The 19,061-nt window shown below is 33.6% G+C and overlaps 3 protein-coding genes across 3 annotated transcripts; 1 reads left to right on the top strand and 2 right to left on the bottom strand.

Annotated features, from left to right (window-relative positions):
- Nucleotides 1-978: 978 nt before the first annotated feature.
- LOC25482634 (neuropeptide-like protein 33) lies at nt 979-2,066 on the top strand. Its single transcript, XM_013611221.2, has 2 exons — nt 979-1,123; nt 1,664-2,066. The coding sequence occupies exons 1-2, from the start codon at nt 1,039-1,041 to the stop codon at nt 1,897-1,899; spliced, it is 321 nt and encodes a 106-aa protein (XP_013466675.1). The 5' UTR covers nt 979-1,038; the 3' UTR covers nt 1,900-2,066.
- A 1,884-nt stretch (nt 2,067-3,950) lies between these two features.
- Nucleotides 3,951-6,394, bottom strand: LOC112418246 (B3 domain-containing transcription factor VRN1). The gene is made up of 5 exons (XM_024774539.1): nt 5,962-6,394; nt 5,304-5,437; nt 4,957-5,230; nt 4,731-4,822; nt 3,951-4,085 (listed from the first exon to the last, which is right to left on the bottom strand). The coding sequence occupies exons 1-5, from the start codon at nt 6,392-6,394 to the stop codon at nt 3,951-3,953; spliced, it is 1,068 nt and encodes a 355-aa protein (XP_024630307.1).
- A 2,027-nt stretch (nt 6,395-8,421) lies between these two features.
- Nucleotides 8,422-9,944, bottom strand: LOC25482636 (GEM-like protein 4). Its single transcript, XM_013611223.3, has 4 exons — nt 9,749-9,944; nt 9,440-9,520; nt 8,825-9,099; nt 8,422-8,595 (listed from the first exon to the last, which is right to left on the bottom strand). Exons 1-4 carry the CDS (start codon nt 9,888-9,890, stop codon nt 8,422-8,424), a joined length of 672 nt encoding a protein of 223 aa, XP_013466677.1. The 5' UTR covers nt 9,891-9,944.
- Nucleotides 9,945-19,061: the final 9,117 nt, after the last annotated feature.

Raw genomic sequence — 19,061 nt, forward strand, 5'->3', positions numbered from 1 at the left:
TTTTTTCCTTTAATGAATAAGAAATTGTCATTGTCTCCTGTTATTCTTTTTTTGAATATGTATCTATCTTATTCTTCTGCTTTAATAAAATATTGTTACTTATTCTTAACGTGTTTTCTGCTATATTCAGGTGAATGAAAATTACTGTAACGATATGGAGTGTGATTGTGAGGAGTTTTGATGTATGCTTGAGTTTTGTCCGAGTCAAATAAGTCAGTTGCTATTAACTGAAGTTACTGGAGTTTCTACTCTTCGTCTAGTTGCTTTGTAGTTTCTATTTTTCCAGGCTTAGGTCATGTTTGTTTCTAAAATGAAAATGTACTATATAATATAGTGAATATTTCGGCATAACTCTTTCAAAAAAAAAATTAATTTGAAAAAACGCCCTAATGTGGGTAATTTATAGGTTCTTCTCGTGACCCAATGTGAATAAAAGTGTGGTTTCTCTCTCAGTTGTGTTGTTGTTTTGACCCCAATATGAGTGTCCCTAGACTCCTTGGAACCCAACATCTTTCTTCTTTACCTAGATTAATGCTTTAAAAAGTTACACACACCCCCTCATTCCACCAAACTAATCTTAAACGACCCTGATACCTTTCACCTTTCAGATGATAATTTTAGAATTAAAGACTTATGTACATCATGATATTTACATGCCCTGAGTTTCAAGTAAGCACTTGTGCACCGAAAGTTAATTAAAATTCTTGTCATCATCGTCCTTCTCAACTCGAACGCTACCGATCAAGATCATGTAATATATGGACTTTTTTCTTTATTTCTAATTGGTATTGCAAATATAAATAATAACAATATTGTTAAAAATGATATCCACTTACTAATAATAGTCACTCGAGAATGATCACTATACGGTCAAACAAAGAAGAAAAATAAGAATGAAATTATTATATAACTTTATGTCAACGAAGGAATTTAATGTTTTTTGTTCTATTTCTTTCTCATGTTACCTATAAATACATAACTTTCAGACACTTCATTTTCATCGATCAATACAATAGTTTCACAATAAGCTATAAGAAAATGAATTCCAAAGGGTTACTTTTTCTTACTATGTTGCTGGCTTCCATCCTTCTCATCTCTGCTGAGAAATCTGATAAAAAAGATGGTAATATTTTCGAGTTTTAATTAGTTGTGCCACTTTTTCCTTGTGCTTAGGTGAATTATCCATTTTATTTTCCTTTTCAAATTTAAATATATATTTTCCATTAAAAAAATTAGCTGTTCTGCATGATGGTAGTTCTTTTTTATTGTATGAACATGGTTTAAAAAGTGGGTTCAATATTTTTATTAACTTTTAATAAAACTAGAATATTACCAGGTTTAGTCAAGGTTACCATTGCCCTTGGGGCATTGGATAAAGTACTAAAATAAGTAATTTTGTATTGAAAAATGGTGTAATTATTGCTAAGAAAAAAGTAAAAATTTGTATTTCCAAGACAAAGTTTCTATTAATGGAATCCTTAACGATTGCTCTTAGGGCACTAATTAGCAAGACCCTTGTTTTTTTTAAGGGGAAGTGTATTTATTGTTATTTACACTTTTTAAATCAATGATATATTGACCTAGTCACGATATGAAGATATATATTTTGTATAATGTATTTATTTATTTCTTTATTTTTGGATAATTTATTTATCTATTGCAGATAAAGCAAATGGGGTAGATGAAAGCAAATATGGCTATGGAGGTTGGGGTTACGGTGGTCCTTGGCGTGGCGGCTATGGTTGGGGTTACGGCGGTCCATGGCGTGGCGGCTATGGATGGGGAGGTCCATGGCGTGGCGGATGGGGAGGTGGTTATGGTGGCTGGCGTGGAGGCTGGGGTGGTGGTTGGCCTAAAGAACACAGTGATGCCAATACTGATGTTGAACCTCATAACTAAGCAAGAAATTTAGCTAGAGTGGGCTCTTGTTATACTATGTATCACAATAAATAAAACTTCATGTGAAGTGTTGTAGTTACAAATATAATAAAACGGCTAATCTTGTGTTGTATTGTACTTGTTCAGAAATAATATACACGAGTTTAGACATATATAATTTATTATGACATATATGCGCATGAGCTTAACAGATATGACCTTAGAAGAAATATAACTAAGAATACATGTCATCCAAATGTCACTTAAATATAAAACATTGACATTTGTGGTTGTCTCTTTTACTTCAAACTACTCAATCCTTCGTGAATCCCTCCACGACCGTCACCTGGTATGTTAAAGAGTTTCATATCGAATAAAATGTGACATGTATGTGTAACACCCAACTACATTTTCTAAGATGAAACTTCGAATTTGAAAATAAAAAGAGAACAATGCAAGGAACGGAAACAAGTCATTGAGCAGATAACATAACACGAAAATCTCACCAAATAGGAAAAACATGATGACAATTATGTTCCTGTGCTTGAAATTTTTTGAGTAAAACTAGAGTATAAATCCATACCATGAAGATCTCTCTCAAAATATCTGTTCTCTTAACGATCTTGCTACCTTGTTTTGTAGCCTAATTAACCAAGTTGAAGTATCATACTCAATATCTGCACCTGAATGAACTACATGTGCATGATGTAATAAAACCAAAATAATCAAGTTGAAAGGAAAAAAATGAACCACTAGGGAAAAAGAAAAGGAAGGTTGAATTTATTTGCACTACAACATAATTGAGAATTAGAAACAATTAAAAAATGTAACTAAATCAAGAAAAATATTACTAATTAAATTTAGTAACATTTGAACAATTGTTAGGTAAAGCCCGTGTTACTAAAGAGTTTTAGTAATTTTTTATAGTATTATTAGTAACATATATAAAGTGTTACTCGTTTATATTTTTTAACACTTTTGATATTACTAGTAACACTAATAAAATGTTACATTTATATATGTCACTAATGAAGGGTGTGTTTGTTTCAAGTTATAATTGTTGATTTTCGGGAATAAAATGATAGGAATGTACATGCCTATGTTTGTTACAAGTTTACTAAATTTTATTCCCGGGTATAAAATGTTCCTGGGAATAGAAAAAATTTCCCAAGGAAAATGGTGGGAATAAAGTTCCCATGAAGATGGGAATAAATTCATAAATAGTTTTCCTATTATAATCCCTATTTTTATGGTTCCTTGGAATATTATAAAGCTAACCAAACATATTTTTCCTAAATTCCTTGGAATAAAATTCCCATCTTTATATTCCAAGGAATGTTATTCTTAGGAATAAATTTGATAAACTTGAAACAAACACACCCTTATATTTCCCGAAAGTAAAACCAATCCTACCATATCCTAAGCACAAAAAAATAACATATAGGTTCACAATTACCACACAATAGAACATACGATACTCAAATTGTAATCAAGTATAGAAACCAATCGAAAACAAAAGCATGATCAAATCAAACACCATTGTAGAGATGAACAGGATAACAAGGAACATGTTAAAACTCTTGTTCAACAATAACAACACTCACTCATAAGACTTCCTAAACCTTTTCCACATAGTTGGCAATTGGCATTTTTGACCATCTAACTCTGATATTGTAAAATTTTACCAAGTTTTCATAATGCAATAACTGTGTTGCTAATATTTATAAACAGTAAATAGGATTACAACTCATGCCTACCAAGTACAAGTAGCTAACTCATTAAAGTAGAGAATGAAAACAGTCTAAAAAGTTTGAGTTCAGTACCATCGAGGAAAATATGTTATGGTCTTTAAACGGTTCAACGATTTCATAAAATATATAAATTAACTTGATTGACTATCAGGCTGCACAATAGAAGTGCAAGCCTTTTCTTTAATCTCCGTTGTGTTGTGGCGTTACTTATACGCAAGCATCTTCATAATGCTCTGCCTGCAAGATTGCAGACATATCTTGTCACGAGAATCATTATCAATTGGATGTGGCAAAACTGAAACTGACCAATTGGTAGAGACTTCACTCTTTGTAATCGTCGATGGCAGAAAGTCGAATATTATGCGTTTCTTTCTTGGCTCTTGATGCAGTCTCTTTGGTCCCGGCAGAAATCGACTTGGTTTGCCATTGATCTTTCTTTATGGCGGGCAGAGACGCCTTCCAACAATGCATCAATTTCCACAATGATCTCATGTTCACCATGCCAATATTGGGAAAAAAACTGGTTCAAACCGGTGTATTATTACTACAATGGTGTTCTGCAACCAATAACTGGATCATCAACGAAATATTACACTAGTCCAAAGATTAATATGATGCTGCTGATAATTCATATGAAATATAGTTGCTTACAATTAAAAAAAGCATGGAAATAACATTGCCTGAATAAAAGTATATATAACTAAAATAGCATCTCAAACAGCTCATGAAATCTTCTTTCTTCAAATGAAACTTTAAACACAAATTTTTCCTCATCAATCAACTCAAAGTAACAAATGTCTTTAATCTCCAATTTGCATTCTTTCTTAATCTTTCTCCAACTTGCATACAATTTACTGCCTCTAGCATAATACATCACTTTCAACTCCACAAAGTTTCCACGACATTCTATATGCCTACTCGAAAAAATCATCAGGTACAAACTGAAAATACGAAAGAAAAAAAAATGTCATTTACTATATATATAGTTCTATATATTATATATCTATATATCATCCATTCATACATCCATCCATCCATCTATCTATCTATATACACACACACACATAGAATTACCACAATTAACGTAATATTTAATCATACCGGGTATGAGGAATTCTCAAAGAGCTCCAATGTGTTATGTTCCCTCACATTAGAAACTTCTAAATCTGTAGAAGAGATCCTTTTTATATATCCTAGTCGGTGATAAAAGCGATTAAGAAGTTAGTGAAAAATTGATTAACAAATTTTAAGCAAATATCAATAACCAAAAAACAACAAATTTTAATAACAAAAAGAAACAAACAAATAATGAAGAAAAGAAAGTAACCTTGCAATTTTCTAGGGCTTGGTTCCTCTCTAGCTCGGGAAATAGAAATATAAAAAGAAAGAGGCTCAGATTGAGTCATCATAAATTTACACACATCACCGACTCGCAAGTTATTTTCCTTGGTAAATAAATTCCAACCAGCACTCACAATAGAACTTCTGTTTGCATAATCAAACTTCACATTCACCTTCCAAGTTCTATCATCACCAACCCTAATCCTTGCAATCCCTTCGAACTCGTTCAAGTATTCTCTTGAAAACTTACTTGGTATCCTCTGTTTCAATTCAAGGTTTATTAGAGATATTAATTAAAGCCAAAATAGAAGACATTTTCAAAAGTAAACTTACAAATAAGTTTCCTTGGGCATAAAATTGTGTCAATTTAAGTTCAAAACTTGGATTCTTATTGTTGGATTTCTTATTATTTGCTTCAGCTATTGAACATCTCTTAGCCTTCTTCGTCATGCCTCCTTTGTTAGAACCTGCAAAATTAATTTATATTCTCGTCATTTGCATGGCACACATTTCAGCTTTAGAGATTTAAAAACAAAATATTTTCTATTTAATAATAATCTATAAAAAGTTGTAATAGAAGCTGTTAAAAACAGTTTGATTTATGCAATTTCTTGTTGTATTTTGTCATTTTTTTTCATTATAAAAATTGCTGTAATAAACTTGACAAAAAAAAATCTCTAACAAAGTGAGGAGAAAACCTAAAATAAATAGTACTTTTTAAACATTTTTGTAAAAGAAATGGCAATAAACAACCTTTAATCGAAACAAATTTGAAAAAGTAAAAGAGAAATATGAATTTAAAAAGGTAATTAAAAAATAAAATACATAAATAAAGTGGGTTCAAGACTAAAACCATGTACTTTTGTATTTTGTATGGAGTAAAAATTGGAAAGAAGGATTCAAATTAAATTTGAGATAATCAAAGGGTCTATTTAAAAACATATTTTTGCTACAAATAGATAAATAAATCTAATGACATAGATGAACTTGCCTGAGACTTTTTGTTGGGTTGAATTCATATTAATTTTTCTCTTGTCAATGTTTGTCCTTTGAGGTGTAGCAGCAGGAGTAACAATATCATTCGGAATCTCAACACAATCATCATCATCACTCTCTTCTTGTTTACAAACCTGGTTAGAATTTTCTTCGCCGTTGCATTTCATACTTGAATAATCGATTTCTAATTTACTATCATCTAATATAATGATATGAAAATCTGACCCTCCATTGTATTGAAAAACTAAAAGATCTCCACATCTAAGCGACCGTGCAAAATTTTTCCAATTCATAAGCCAAATATCATCACCACGTTGAACCCAAAACATTTTGCACTCAGACTCGTTTGGAAGTCTAAGGGATATTGGATTTGATACATCTTTCCAATATCTCTCTACAAAATTCCTTGGTATCATCTGCATGCACATTTTTAAAAACCAGTGAGTTTCAACTTGGATTAAACTCGTTATGAAGATTATGTAGCAAATTATAAATGCTTGTTTGTTTTTCGTGACAAAATTTTAGATGGAAAAATGCGTCTTGTTTTACAAGCAAAGTTCATTTGATTCCGTCTTCCAAACTCCATATAATTTCCAAAAATCAAGAATAAATAGTGTCATGCTAAATGTATCAACAGAGACATAGCAAAACGTGGTACCAGGAAACAATATCATTGATTCAGAACTAAAAAATAAGGTACTAGACTCAGCAAAGAAAGGAGGCAATAGAAACTTGTTTTTAATGTACTTTGGATGCAAAAATCCAAACTCAAACCAAAAACAAAATCAAGATACAGATTTTTCTCGGATGCAATTGAGAGATACCAGAAAGAGCTAACCAAATTACTAAAATGATACACAAATGGCCTAAGTTACGAAAATTATTACACCATAGTTGTATCTATTTCAAATGCCATAAACATGTAATAATGCTCTAACGGAAAATTATATCTCTTAGGTAACTGTTTATCTTCTTTTCACAGGTCAAAAATATACAAATGGACATTTCTAGTAGTGGGAGATGATATGTAGGGTCGGCCCAATAATCTTTAAAAACAAGTGAGACATAAATTTTTTTTTTGAAATATGGGTCTTTTTTTTTGTCTTCATATGCCTTTTTGCATATAAAATTTAATGAAAAATAATGTTTTTGCTAGTAGGTCTAAAGTGAAGGCTTTAGTAGCTTTACCTTCGGATCGGCCCTGATGATATATAGTTTTTATGGAAACAATAAAATGTTCACTAATGAGATAATCAACACATGATCTAGTGGCTGTATGGGATGAAGCTCTTGTTTTAAAATGATATAACAGAACTTGAGAGGGTTGGTTTTTAGGGTTGAAAAATAGGTCTTGCTTTGTTTGCTAATGAAATAAAAAGAAATGCTACTTGTTGAGGATGCTATAGAAAAATTGAAACAATGAATGAATAGGAAATCAGAAGAAATTGAGTGTGCTTACTAGCTCTTGGTGTTGCAACTCAGGAAGTTGAATAGTTTGATAGAAATGCATTCCCTTAGCATGACTTCCACGGCCATGGTAAATGGTGGTGTGTTGTTGAAAGGACATGCTTTGTGAAGATGATGGATGTTATAATTTGGAATGAAACTAACTTGATATTACAAAATCCGGTTCTAAGGTAAAAGATGTCACTCTTTATATACTATGATCTCCTTCTCTATTTAACACTCTTTTGAGTTTTTACTTTGCTCCTTTTTATAGGACTCAATTCATATTTTAAAGTGCATTAATTTTTTCTTTACCAATATATACTCTTATTTATGCTACATATTTTTCTACAATATGTTATAAATAATATATGATCACGTTAAACTAATTCTCTCTTCTAACAGGTAAAATTGTAAAACAATAACAATTGCAAATAAAATTAATACAACACCCAACTTTCTTAATTATCGTGCTTTTCTAAAAATTGTCATATATTTAGAGACGGATGTATAGTACTCTCTTTGTTTTTCCCAATCCAACATTCACACTCAACACTATTGAACTTAATGTATGGATATAAATAGTGAATAACTCGGATATCAATAAAACCATCACAAATTTTAAAAAATCAAACTACAAATTATTTTCATGGACTAGATTTTAAATTAATAATTAAATAAATCAAGTGAAATAAAATTTATTTTATAGAACTACTAAGTATAAAACAATACAAATCAAAATTCTGCGGTACACTTTTTCAATAAAGCAGCACATATCTGTGTTTTATCGTACATGAAATCACCCATAACAAACACAACTTCTCACCATGTGAATGAGACCATGGAGTCCAAATTTTATTGTATTCCACTTTGAATTATATGTCTTATATGTGAAAATGGCAATTGGTTATTTTGACTTAATTTGTACAATTTTGAAATGCACTTTGAAGTTAAAATTTGAAATGTAACTAAGATACAATGTTTACTATATACTTCGTTTTCCTTGTAACTAAGATTGAGAAATAGCTTGCTTCAAATATTTGAAAGCTTGCTGATGATTTAAGAAACCCATAAACCAAAATTCAAAATCATCCACCGTAACAATTTCAATGTACTTTTGGGTAGACTTCTTCACATGTTCCCTTTGATTAATAACCCTTATCTTCCCAAGTGGAATAATGACCTACAAGGATAGATAATTTATAGTTTTTATGAGATTCAAAATATATTAAATAAAATATTCGATATCTGCATGGATGAACAGTGAGTTTGGGGAAATCACGATTTACTCAAACTCATTGTCGATCCAAACATGGACTTAAAGGTTTTTTTTCTCAAACTAAACTCATTGTCGATCCAAACATGGACTTAAAAGGTTTTTTTTTTTTTGTGCAAATCATTATGTGTATTACCTTGTAATATGTTCTAATAAAGTGACCTTTTGGAGAAGAGATTTTAATTGATCTCTCACTACAAAAGGCAATTTTATTAGTTGATATGAAGAGTAGGCCTGCTAGAGGACCAGATGTTGTTGATAGATAACATTGAGATGCTTTTAGTAGCCTCTCTCCATCTTTTACACTAAATAGTTGCATGAACACCTTTTCCACTCCTCCAACTTGAAGAATTCTAGCTCCTAAGCTCAGCTTTCCTTTCACTGTATCGGTTATGTTTGGCCCAAGTTTCACTGCATTTTAAAAAAAGTTACATTATAAGTGAGGTCTTGAATCAAGATCCTTTGAATTGTATCGCATGGGCAATGTTTCGAGTTTAAGCCCTCTTGATGAAAATAAGTGTGAAAGAGGAGAGACCCCATTTTTAATGGTTAGCTAAATTCCGTAATATCGGTGGATCCATCTCACCAATAATACGGGTAAAAAAAAAAAAATTACAACTTTATTGAACATTATATACTAAGGACTATTGTTGAGAAATATTAATATACAAATTCTAAAATTTAGTAAATCAGTTAGACATGTGCAAACTAATTATATTAGTATATGGTTTCAATGAGTATATGTATATACCATGTTCTTTGAGTCCAGTTGCAAAATTGTCAGCTTTTCTCCCAAGATTGTTCATCCTAGTGAGAACTGAATTTGCTCTGCCTGAAATGAAAAAATTGTTAGAAGAATTGGTTTGTGTAAAATATGAACTCTGATTTATTCAATGAGGGAATTTCCCTACATGTATTTTGTCAATACAACAATAACAACATTGTTAATACAACAATTAACATTTAAGATGAACGAATCAAATAAAAAATTTCTTTATATTTCTTGGTAAACACTTGAGCAATGAAGATTAAATTTTAAATAAATTAAAAGTTGCCTTACTTTGATTTGAATTTGTGCTGGACTTATTGTAGTGGTTGGACTTGGAAGAATTTATCAAGTATTTGTTTGATGAATTATCACCCAAGTATGCTGCTGAGTTGAATGGAAATCCAACTAATAGCTCTTGAAGAAAATAAGCCATCCTCTATCAAATAATTTTCTTCTCAATCTTGATTTATTTGCTTAGCTTGATGAAACTTCATGATTTTAAGGGTGTCTATATAGCAATGAAATTTAACATATATTGACTCTTTTTGGAGGACTGATTTGTATGTCATCAATCATGAGGAATAAAGGTAGGTGGTTGGAGATAGCTTGTTTGGTAGTTTTCATTAAAAAAAGCAAATGTTTTGTAAAGGTGTTCATCATAATTAATAAAATGCTTCAAAATAATCATAATTAATGAAAAAAATGTGGAGCATCAATGAAAGTTAGATATCATAATTATTATTAATAATAAAAAATGAAAAGAAAATCTTTTTGAGAGTACCATATTCTCTAGAAAGATGTTGTAGAAGAACAAAATATTTTGGTTAGTTATGAATGAATGTGTATCATTGAGCTTTATGAGTTGGCAAAATTAGCTTTTGATGCCAGACTAACTTTTCTTGAAATAAATAAATTAGTCTGGAAAAAAATATGCAAACCACTTATTTTTATGGAAAAAAATACAAAGATTTCAAAAGAACATACTAGAAAGAACCTAGAGTTGTAAGGTATGTGTGGATTTATGGTCTAGTTGAATTTGTCTACTAAACCTGGAGTTTTCAAGTATGAAATTAAAAGTAATAAATCTCAAAGGAAACCTTTTAATCTTCCTTCGTTAAAACCTTTCACTAAGTAATGTATGCACTTTTTTTTTGAAGCAAAGTAATGTATGCACTTAAAGACAAATGTGTGTGCGGTGGAAATATAGCATGAATTATTTTGATTTATTATTGTATTTCAATTTTTTTCTTGATTTTGATGATAGAAGTGTGGTTCAACATATAGTTACATATGAATAGTATTTTACTATTTTTATTATAATTTAATTTTTTTTCTTGTTTTTACAACAACAGTAATAATTCACTAGAAGAAATAAGTTTTTTGATAATTTATATTAACGTTCTCGTACCTTTGTTTTTTAAAATTTACCGTATTTTGCATCCATGTCTTGATTATTTGGACCTATGCATCCATGTCTTGTTAATACCCGTCCTTCTAGTTTTTGAGCCTTGTTTAGCTTATGCTGCTTTTTTTATACAACGAGAGTGAAAGGAATCTCCTGAGCAATATTCATCCATGCATGTCTCTTCAGCATTAGATATTTAGATATCAATCGACACCTCCTTTATCGTACCTCCCCATAATTTCTTGAGGATTTCCACGTTCTTTTCAACATGTCTTATTCTTGACCTATACATTTTGCCTAGTCAAATGGTCTAACCGAGTTTCAAGCACCACCTCAACTTCATTATGGATATTTTGCACATTTTTCTGAGCATCGTCCTTAAAATGTCTCCAGACTCCTTAGCACTTGAAGTGATATCATGTTGAACATTTTCCACTTCATGCTTATTATTATCACTAGAAGAAATTCTAGATTTTCCTGCGGAAGGGTAAAACTGAAATTTCCGCAGGAATCCTGTTTCCTGCGGATTTTGCCAAGAATTAAGGTTCCCAGGTAATACCTTTGTGGGTAATTGTTTCTGAGGATTTTAGTAACCGTAGGAAAGTCACCTGCGGAAATATCCTAAGGAAATCGGACAATAATCCGCAGGAAATATTCGGTCAGTGTTAGAGGATTTTCCTTGCCCAAACATAGTCGCAGGAACGATTTATTGAGATCAATATACCGCAGATAAATCCGCAGGAAATGGTTTGATACAAATAAAAAAGAAACTACACATTAATGCATCCCAGAACGTTATAAATATAAATTATACAAGATACAATTTTTAAACATTTTAGTAATATGAACAAAAGAATGTTTAACAATTGTACTTATCAAACAACATACTAAGATTAAAAGAAACACACATTACAGTGCCCATGTCCATTGGGGATTCAGTAGATAGTCTTATTTATAAAAATAAAAAAAATAAAAAATGTGCCAAAAACTGGTGCAATTAAATGGACAATTGTAAACATCCATTTCTATTTGATGATGTATAACTAAACAACTTATAAACTTACCTCTTGACACCACTGCAGTAGCAACTATATACAACTTCCTGAAATTGATAAATTGATGTAAGAGAACATTAATGTGATCAGAGAAGAAAGGAATTATGCAGATAAATTGATGATGATAAAAGGAATGTTCTAACAACCTTAGGCCACACCAGCAACCATAGCAGAATGCATGTAAAAGTAATTATCCAAAAAGGGGAAGAAAGTGAGTGATACAATATTATCCAAAATCTGAAGCATTCATCATACTTTCAAAATCAATCAAATTCATTATAAAACAGAACTAAACAATGCAACAATCACAAAAAATTTAAGAATATGTGAACCAAATTAAGAATATGCTTCAAGAAATCGAAACTTACCAAGTGAAAATGAACACATCAACTTGAAAACTAACTCAAAGCAAATCCAAAATCATTTAACCGTTCCTAAAATTCTGAGGAAAAAAAGTGCATAAATGATTCCAGTACAAAATTCCTGCCAAAACACATCAAAATTGTTCAATTTCCAGTTAAAGTCAGAAATATTATAACCACACAAATTAAGGTTTAAAACTATTTATCAACAATATCTAATAATACACAAATCAACTCTTAAATTAAACTTAATAAATCTGCAAATAACTAATATACACTTTTGCCCCCAAATGTGCCAAAATTTGATATTTTTATTGCACAAAATTTATTAATACAAGTTCAAAATTATCTAAGTATGCAAATAAGAAATTTTCTTTGATTGATATTATCTACACCCCATTTTAAAAGATTGAATTTTTATGAAAGATATTTTATGTTTGAAGAATGCACAAAATTTATTTCGAAGAAAAAAAGTTTGTTTGCTAACTATTCAAATTGAAATTGAATTAATCAAGCCAGATATTAAAAGGTAAGTGTAAGACAAAGGACATCATGTGTATACTAGTTCATCCACACCGTCCTCATTAGTCGGCTAATAAAATTTCTTCCTTATAATGAACACTATGTGTTTGCTGCAAAGGACATCATGTGTATACAGGTAAACCATCAATCACAGCTTGATTTTCTAACGACAATTGTGCCATTAGAGAATACATCAGGATACCATCACGTTCAAACTGTTTCATCTGTTTTGTAGACAGAAGCTCAACCTCACCTTCTTCTTCAGCAGAAGAGAAATGCACCGTCTTATTATAGCAGTTGATATGAACTCGATTATACTCTAACCAATTCATACCAAAAATCACATCCATACCCGTCAACGGCAGACACACTAAATCAATCACAAAATCTCTACCAAACATAGATATGGGACACCGCAGACAAACAAGAGAAGTGGTTACTGAACCCTTAGCTGGAGTTTCAACAACCATTTCCCCTTTCATATCAGATATATCCAAACCCAACTTATACGCACATTCAATAGCAATAAAACAATGAGTAGCACCAGTATCAATAATAGCAATTAAAGGAGTACTATTAAAGAAACAAGTACCTCTGATAAGTCGGTCCTCATTAGGAGTCTGCGTACCAGTCAAGGCAAAAACCTTTCCACCAATTCTAGTCTTCTTCGGCTCAGGACACTGTGAACTGATATGACCTTCCCCATTGCAGTTGTAACAGACAATGTCCCCACGCTTGCATTCAGCTAAACTGTGACCCTTCTGACCACACCTGAAGCACTTCCTATCATCTCTTCCACAAACATTACTCTTGTGGCCTTTCTCACCACACTTGTAGCAAACAATCTCAACAGGAGCATCTCTCCTCTTGGGCCTCCTATCATCACCCATCCTCTGCTTTCCTTTGTCAGCAGGAGCACTGTAAGGTTTAGGACGATTCTGTTGTCCCTTACCCCTCCTCTCACTCATAATCTTATAATGAGCTTTGGTGTCTTCTTCATAAATTCTGCACCTGTTAACCAACTCAGAGAAGACTCTGATCTGCTGATACCCAATAGCTCTTTTGATGTCAGCCCTCAACCCATTCTCAAACTTGATACACTTGGAGAACTCAGCTGTCTCCGCACTGTAATGAGGATAGAATGTGGCAAGCTCCACAAACCTAGCAGCATACTCCGTAACGGACATATCACCCTGTTTCAGCTCCAGAAACTCAATTTCTTTCTTACCTCTGACATCCTTCGGAAAGTACCTACTCAGAAACTCCTTCCTGAACATAGCCCAAGTCACCACAGTATCACCCTGTTCCAGCACAGGCAACAAACTCACCCACCAGTCGTCAGCCTCTTCCGCTAACATGTGCGTCCCAAACCGCACCTTCTGTGTCTCAGAACACTGCATGACCCTGAAAATCCTTTCAACTTCCTTCAGCCATTTCTGAGCACCGTCAGGATCATACCTACCCTTGAAAGTTGGTGGATGATTCCTCAGGAAAGTCTCTAGCATCCTGGTTCCATCACCACCAGTCTCAACCTTAGGTTGCTGTTGAACAGCTTGAGCTACGGCCTCAAGCGCAGCAACAAGAGCAGCATCACTACTTCCAGTCATCTCGAGATTCTACACGTCAAACAACAACTCAGAACAACAACAAAAAGCAACATTAAAGTTGACACTCTATCCTAGGTGGCTCAACACGACTCTACTACTTGGCCGGACGGACCAACCTGCTCTGATACCAAATTGTAACACCCCGTTACCCAAAAGCAGTAAAATAGCATAAATACATCAGAGTAATTTCACAACGGGCATGCTACATTGCAAATTCAAAATTCTTAAATAGAAAATAAAACTATTTAATTCAACATCAGTCATAACTTCAAAATAATGCAGCGGAAAGTTTTGCATTTCAAATAACCACAACAACGGTCAAAATTCTCCAAATAATATCTTGGCATAAAGCCTAACAACAATATCAACCATCAAAGGGCCACATCATCAAGTTCTAAAAATTGATACATAGGAGGAAAACAACAATAAAATGAATAATAGTTCCCATCCCACGTATCAGAGCCCTAGACACGACATTGAGCCGCCACCAACTACTCAGGATCACCTGCAAGTTACCCATAGGAAGGGCAACATTTTCAAGCAGAAGGGGTGAGATTCACAACAATAAATATAGATGTTATAATCATCAATTGAATCTAACACCCTAATCAACAACACATTATCTTGTAAACATATATATGTATAAGTCACAAGCAACAACAACATCAACAGTACACCATAATCACAATGGATATAAATATATAACACATATTCAACACCAACATCATCTATCAGATAATAACCGAAATCAACAACCAAGACTCATGCAAATGACATGACCGCTGCTAAGACACCATCTTAGACTTCTTAATGAAATGCAATTATGCATGTGGTACCAATCAGGACCGAGGCCCTCACCGCTTTTGAATGGTTAAAGCATTCATCAGGACCGAAGCCCTCACCGCTGTTGAGCAACTAGTACTCCAGGACCGAAGCCCTCACCGCTGTTTTTATGCATATGCAATGGACCTACTTGTGTATATCTACATACAACTGACCATGCAATGCAACTCCATGTGACTCCACTTAAACAACATGTATGATTCACTACTTTGCATACATTTCATTCATCATCAGTAATCATCAATTCAGCAATCAAATCAACCACAATAATGCATAATTACATGAAACTATGCTCAACACAACAACATTAAGGTACTACCGTTCATGCACGAAAATCAACATTCAGGAACTGAGTAGCTCGCCTCGCGAGCACATCTGCTCGCCATGGCGAGTTCACAAAAACACTAGCTCGCCATGGCGAGTTCAAGGCGAACTCGAGGCGAGTGGAAATCAGGTACTCTCGGGAAAAAGTGACATTTTCTCACTCAAACTCCAATTCTAAGCTCCCTATTCATCTTTTTAACCTAAAACTTTCACCATTCATCATTAATATCTTCTAGGTACCTTAAACCATCCCCAAAACATCTTATAACAACTTTTCAGAAAATCAAGTTTTGATCTGGGCTACTCGCCATGGCGAGTTGGACTGCTCGCGAGGCGAGCTATGAAGTTGCTCACTCGCCATGGCGAGCACAGCTACTCGCGAGGCGAGCGATGAACTTCTGTACGGGCAGAAAACTGGTTTTACCCAAAAATCCCATTTTCCTTCCAATCACTCCCCAAATCAGTTTACAGATGCAAATTAACTTTCTGTATGCACTTAGAACCTATTTCTAACATCAAATTTACACTCCCCACTCCAAAATCCACAATTTCAACACAAAACCCAAAATCCCCAATTTTTACCAAACCTGTTAAACTCAAAATCAGATTTTAAATTCTACACTATTGAAGTAAATCTCACCCTTACCTTAGTTCAGAATGAAAATGCACAGCAAAAATGGATTCCCTTGGTTCTTCTCTCTTGTTCCTGGTTTCCTCTCCCTTGGCTTGGTTTCACGTAAAACAGTTTCTGATTCTTTCTTTTCCTAACTTCCCATTACTTAACTCCCTATATTTTCACTTAACTCCCCATTAACTTTAATAAATATTAAATAACTCCCCAAACTCCAAAATAATTATTATTTCATACTTATTCTAATTATTATTAAATAAACTATATAATAAAATAATACACCACATAAACACTCAAAATCACATATATATATATATATATATATATATATATAAATATATATATATATATATATATACTCCGCATAAATCACCAAACATCATATATAAAAATATATATACTCCACATAATTCAAATTAATTAAATAAACAACTAGGGCGTTACAAGGTTCATCACAGTTCGTCTAGGTCACGGGAGGCAGTGTCTCACGAAGGTATCAGAAGGCAATCGCGGAGACCTCATTCTTAAGGCATTCGTCTGTTATTAGCAGGAAGGATACTATTGAGATTGCAGAGGTAAGGGAGCAGGGTTCAGGCAGCAAAAAGGTTTCTTTTTATTTTACAAACATTCCCGAATGTCTTCCACTGTTTCGTCTAAGGCAGCAGTTTGAAGTTTACGACATTATGAGTGACGTGTTTGTTGCAAGACAACATAACTCTCGTGGTCAGGTTTATGGATTCGTTAGGTTTTCAGATGTGAAGAATGCAGACAAGCTATCACGTGCTCTGAACAATATCTGGCTTGGTCATTTGAAGGTATGGGCTCGTGAGGTGTAACACCCCGTTTTCCCAACATAAAAATTTCATTTAAATAATCAGAGTTTTCCTCATAAACGGAATGCTACACTTCTTAAAATCATAAACGGAAATAAATAACAATTTATTCTTCAAAAATTCAACAACTTATTTGATACTTCGCAGCAGATTTTATTCAACATCTAAAAATAGTAGTCTTTGGCACGAAGGCCTCATCATATAATATCTCATAAAAATCCAGTCTAAAAACATAGTCATAAACTTCATAAAGTAATACGTAAGGAATATAAAAGCATGCAACAAAGTTATCATCCCGTTACGTATCAGAGCACCTAAAGACACACGTGAGAGATAGTCCACTCACGACAGCAATCTAACAGCAGCTTAAACTCGATCACCTACAAGTTACTCATACGAAGGGCAACATTTCCAAGCAGAAGGGGTGAGATTTCACATTCAATAATAATAAGCATATAATTCATCAAAAGCATTTAACAACTTATACTTCATCAATTAATAACATTACTATTCTTATAATACTTGATTAATAACTCGATCAACTTCTAATGATCATTAACTTCATATTCATTACATGAGGCGCGTTATGATCGTTTTGCAGTTAATGATAACAAACCGGTGGTTATTTCTAAGGTTAAAGGGCGTAAGTAGGAGGCTGTTGTGGGAAAATTGAAGGTGACGGATTTTGGTGAGGGAGAAAAAATGAGAGGTTGGGAAAGGGAGCAGACGGGTCGGGAGGAGTAAGAGGAAGTGGGGAGGGATAAAAAATTGTGAGAGTGGATAAGGTGGATGTTACGGTAGCAGGTGAGGGAGGGAAAGATACGGGGAGTGTGAAGGTGTCGGTGGCGAAGAAGGCGAGGTTTGCAAGTTGAAGGTGAAGCTGAAGGAAGGAGGTGAGTCTGTGACGTGTGTAGGGGATGGGGAGAAGTCAAGGATGCAAGCAATTCTGTAACCTGTGGTGCTTGAATTATATCATGAACCGGTGGGATTGAAGGAGCAACAAGGTTTTTGTATGTACACTTCGTACCAAGAGGATAGATTATGGGCAAGTTTGGGGTTGGTGGCGACGGTTGATGTTATTCCTTTGGGGGGAGATAGAGTTTTCCTACAATTTTCTTGCTATGAAGACATCATGCAAGTTTTTAATGACGCTATCAATTTCTTTGGTATGTTGTTTAATAATTTGCATAAGTGGATGTTGTCGGATGTGTTATATGAACGGGGAGCTTGGGTGCGTGTTTATTGTACTCTGGTTAATGTGTGGAATGTTGATTTTTTCAAAGTGTGTGTGTCGTGTTGCGGAAGGTTTATTATGGCTGATGAATGCACTTTAGATAAAGAGAGGCTTGACTATGCGTGTATCCTTATTTCAACAAAGTCTCTAGAGGTTCTGAATTCGAATTTTGTTCTCCTTATTGATGGCTGCCAATATGTCGTTAAATTGGTGGAGGAGTGGGGGTGTTGTATTGGTGAAGATGCTTTTTTGACGGAAGAAGGGCCTGAACCTCCGTCACAATCACATCATAACAATGAGGGTTTAGCATATTTTGTTGATCATGGAATGGATGATGATCATGGGGACGTGGAGGCAGTAATCCAAGATATTTACAATGAATGGAGAACGCAAGCTCAAGTAGTTGTGGAGTCAAAAGCTGCGTGCTAGGTTGATGCTGGAATTGTTCCTACAGCAGATATCCAAGTACCGTTGGATGCTTCTATTTCAGTTAAACAATAGAAGGTTTCTCCTAACAGTTGTGCAACACAACATTTTGTTCAGCCTGAGATTAATTCGGTATCAGTTGTTTCTGATTAGGTGAAGAGTGTCCGGATAGATAGGAAACGTCGTGCTTCATCTTGTCCCCCAAACAATGTCGTTCTTAAAATTTTGGGCATTGGAGCTTCGACTGGCTGTTTCAAGTCTCTCACAACATCAAGGTCGCTTATACTCAACTGAAGCTTCAGAAGAATCAGAAAATTCCTAACCAAACCGTTGTTTTGAAAAAGAGGGATAATGGTAGCATT

Source organism: Medicago truncatula, chromosome 1 (genome assembly GCF_003473485.1).
Source record: "Medicago truncatula cultivar Jemalong A17 chromosome 1, MtrunA17r5.0-ANR, whole genome shotgun sequence".
Taxonomy (NCBI): domain Eukaryota; kingdom Viridiplantae; phylum Streptophyta; class Magnoliopsida; order Fabales; family Fabaceae; genus Medicago; species Medicago truncatula.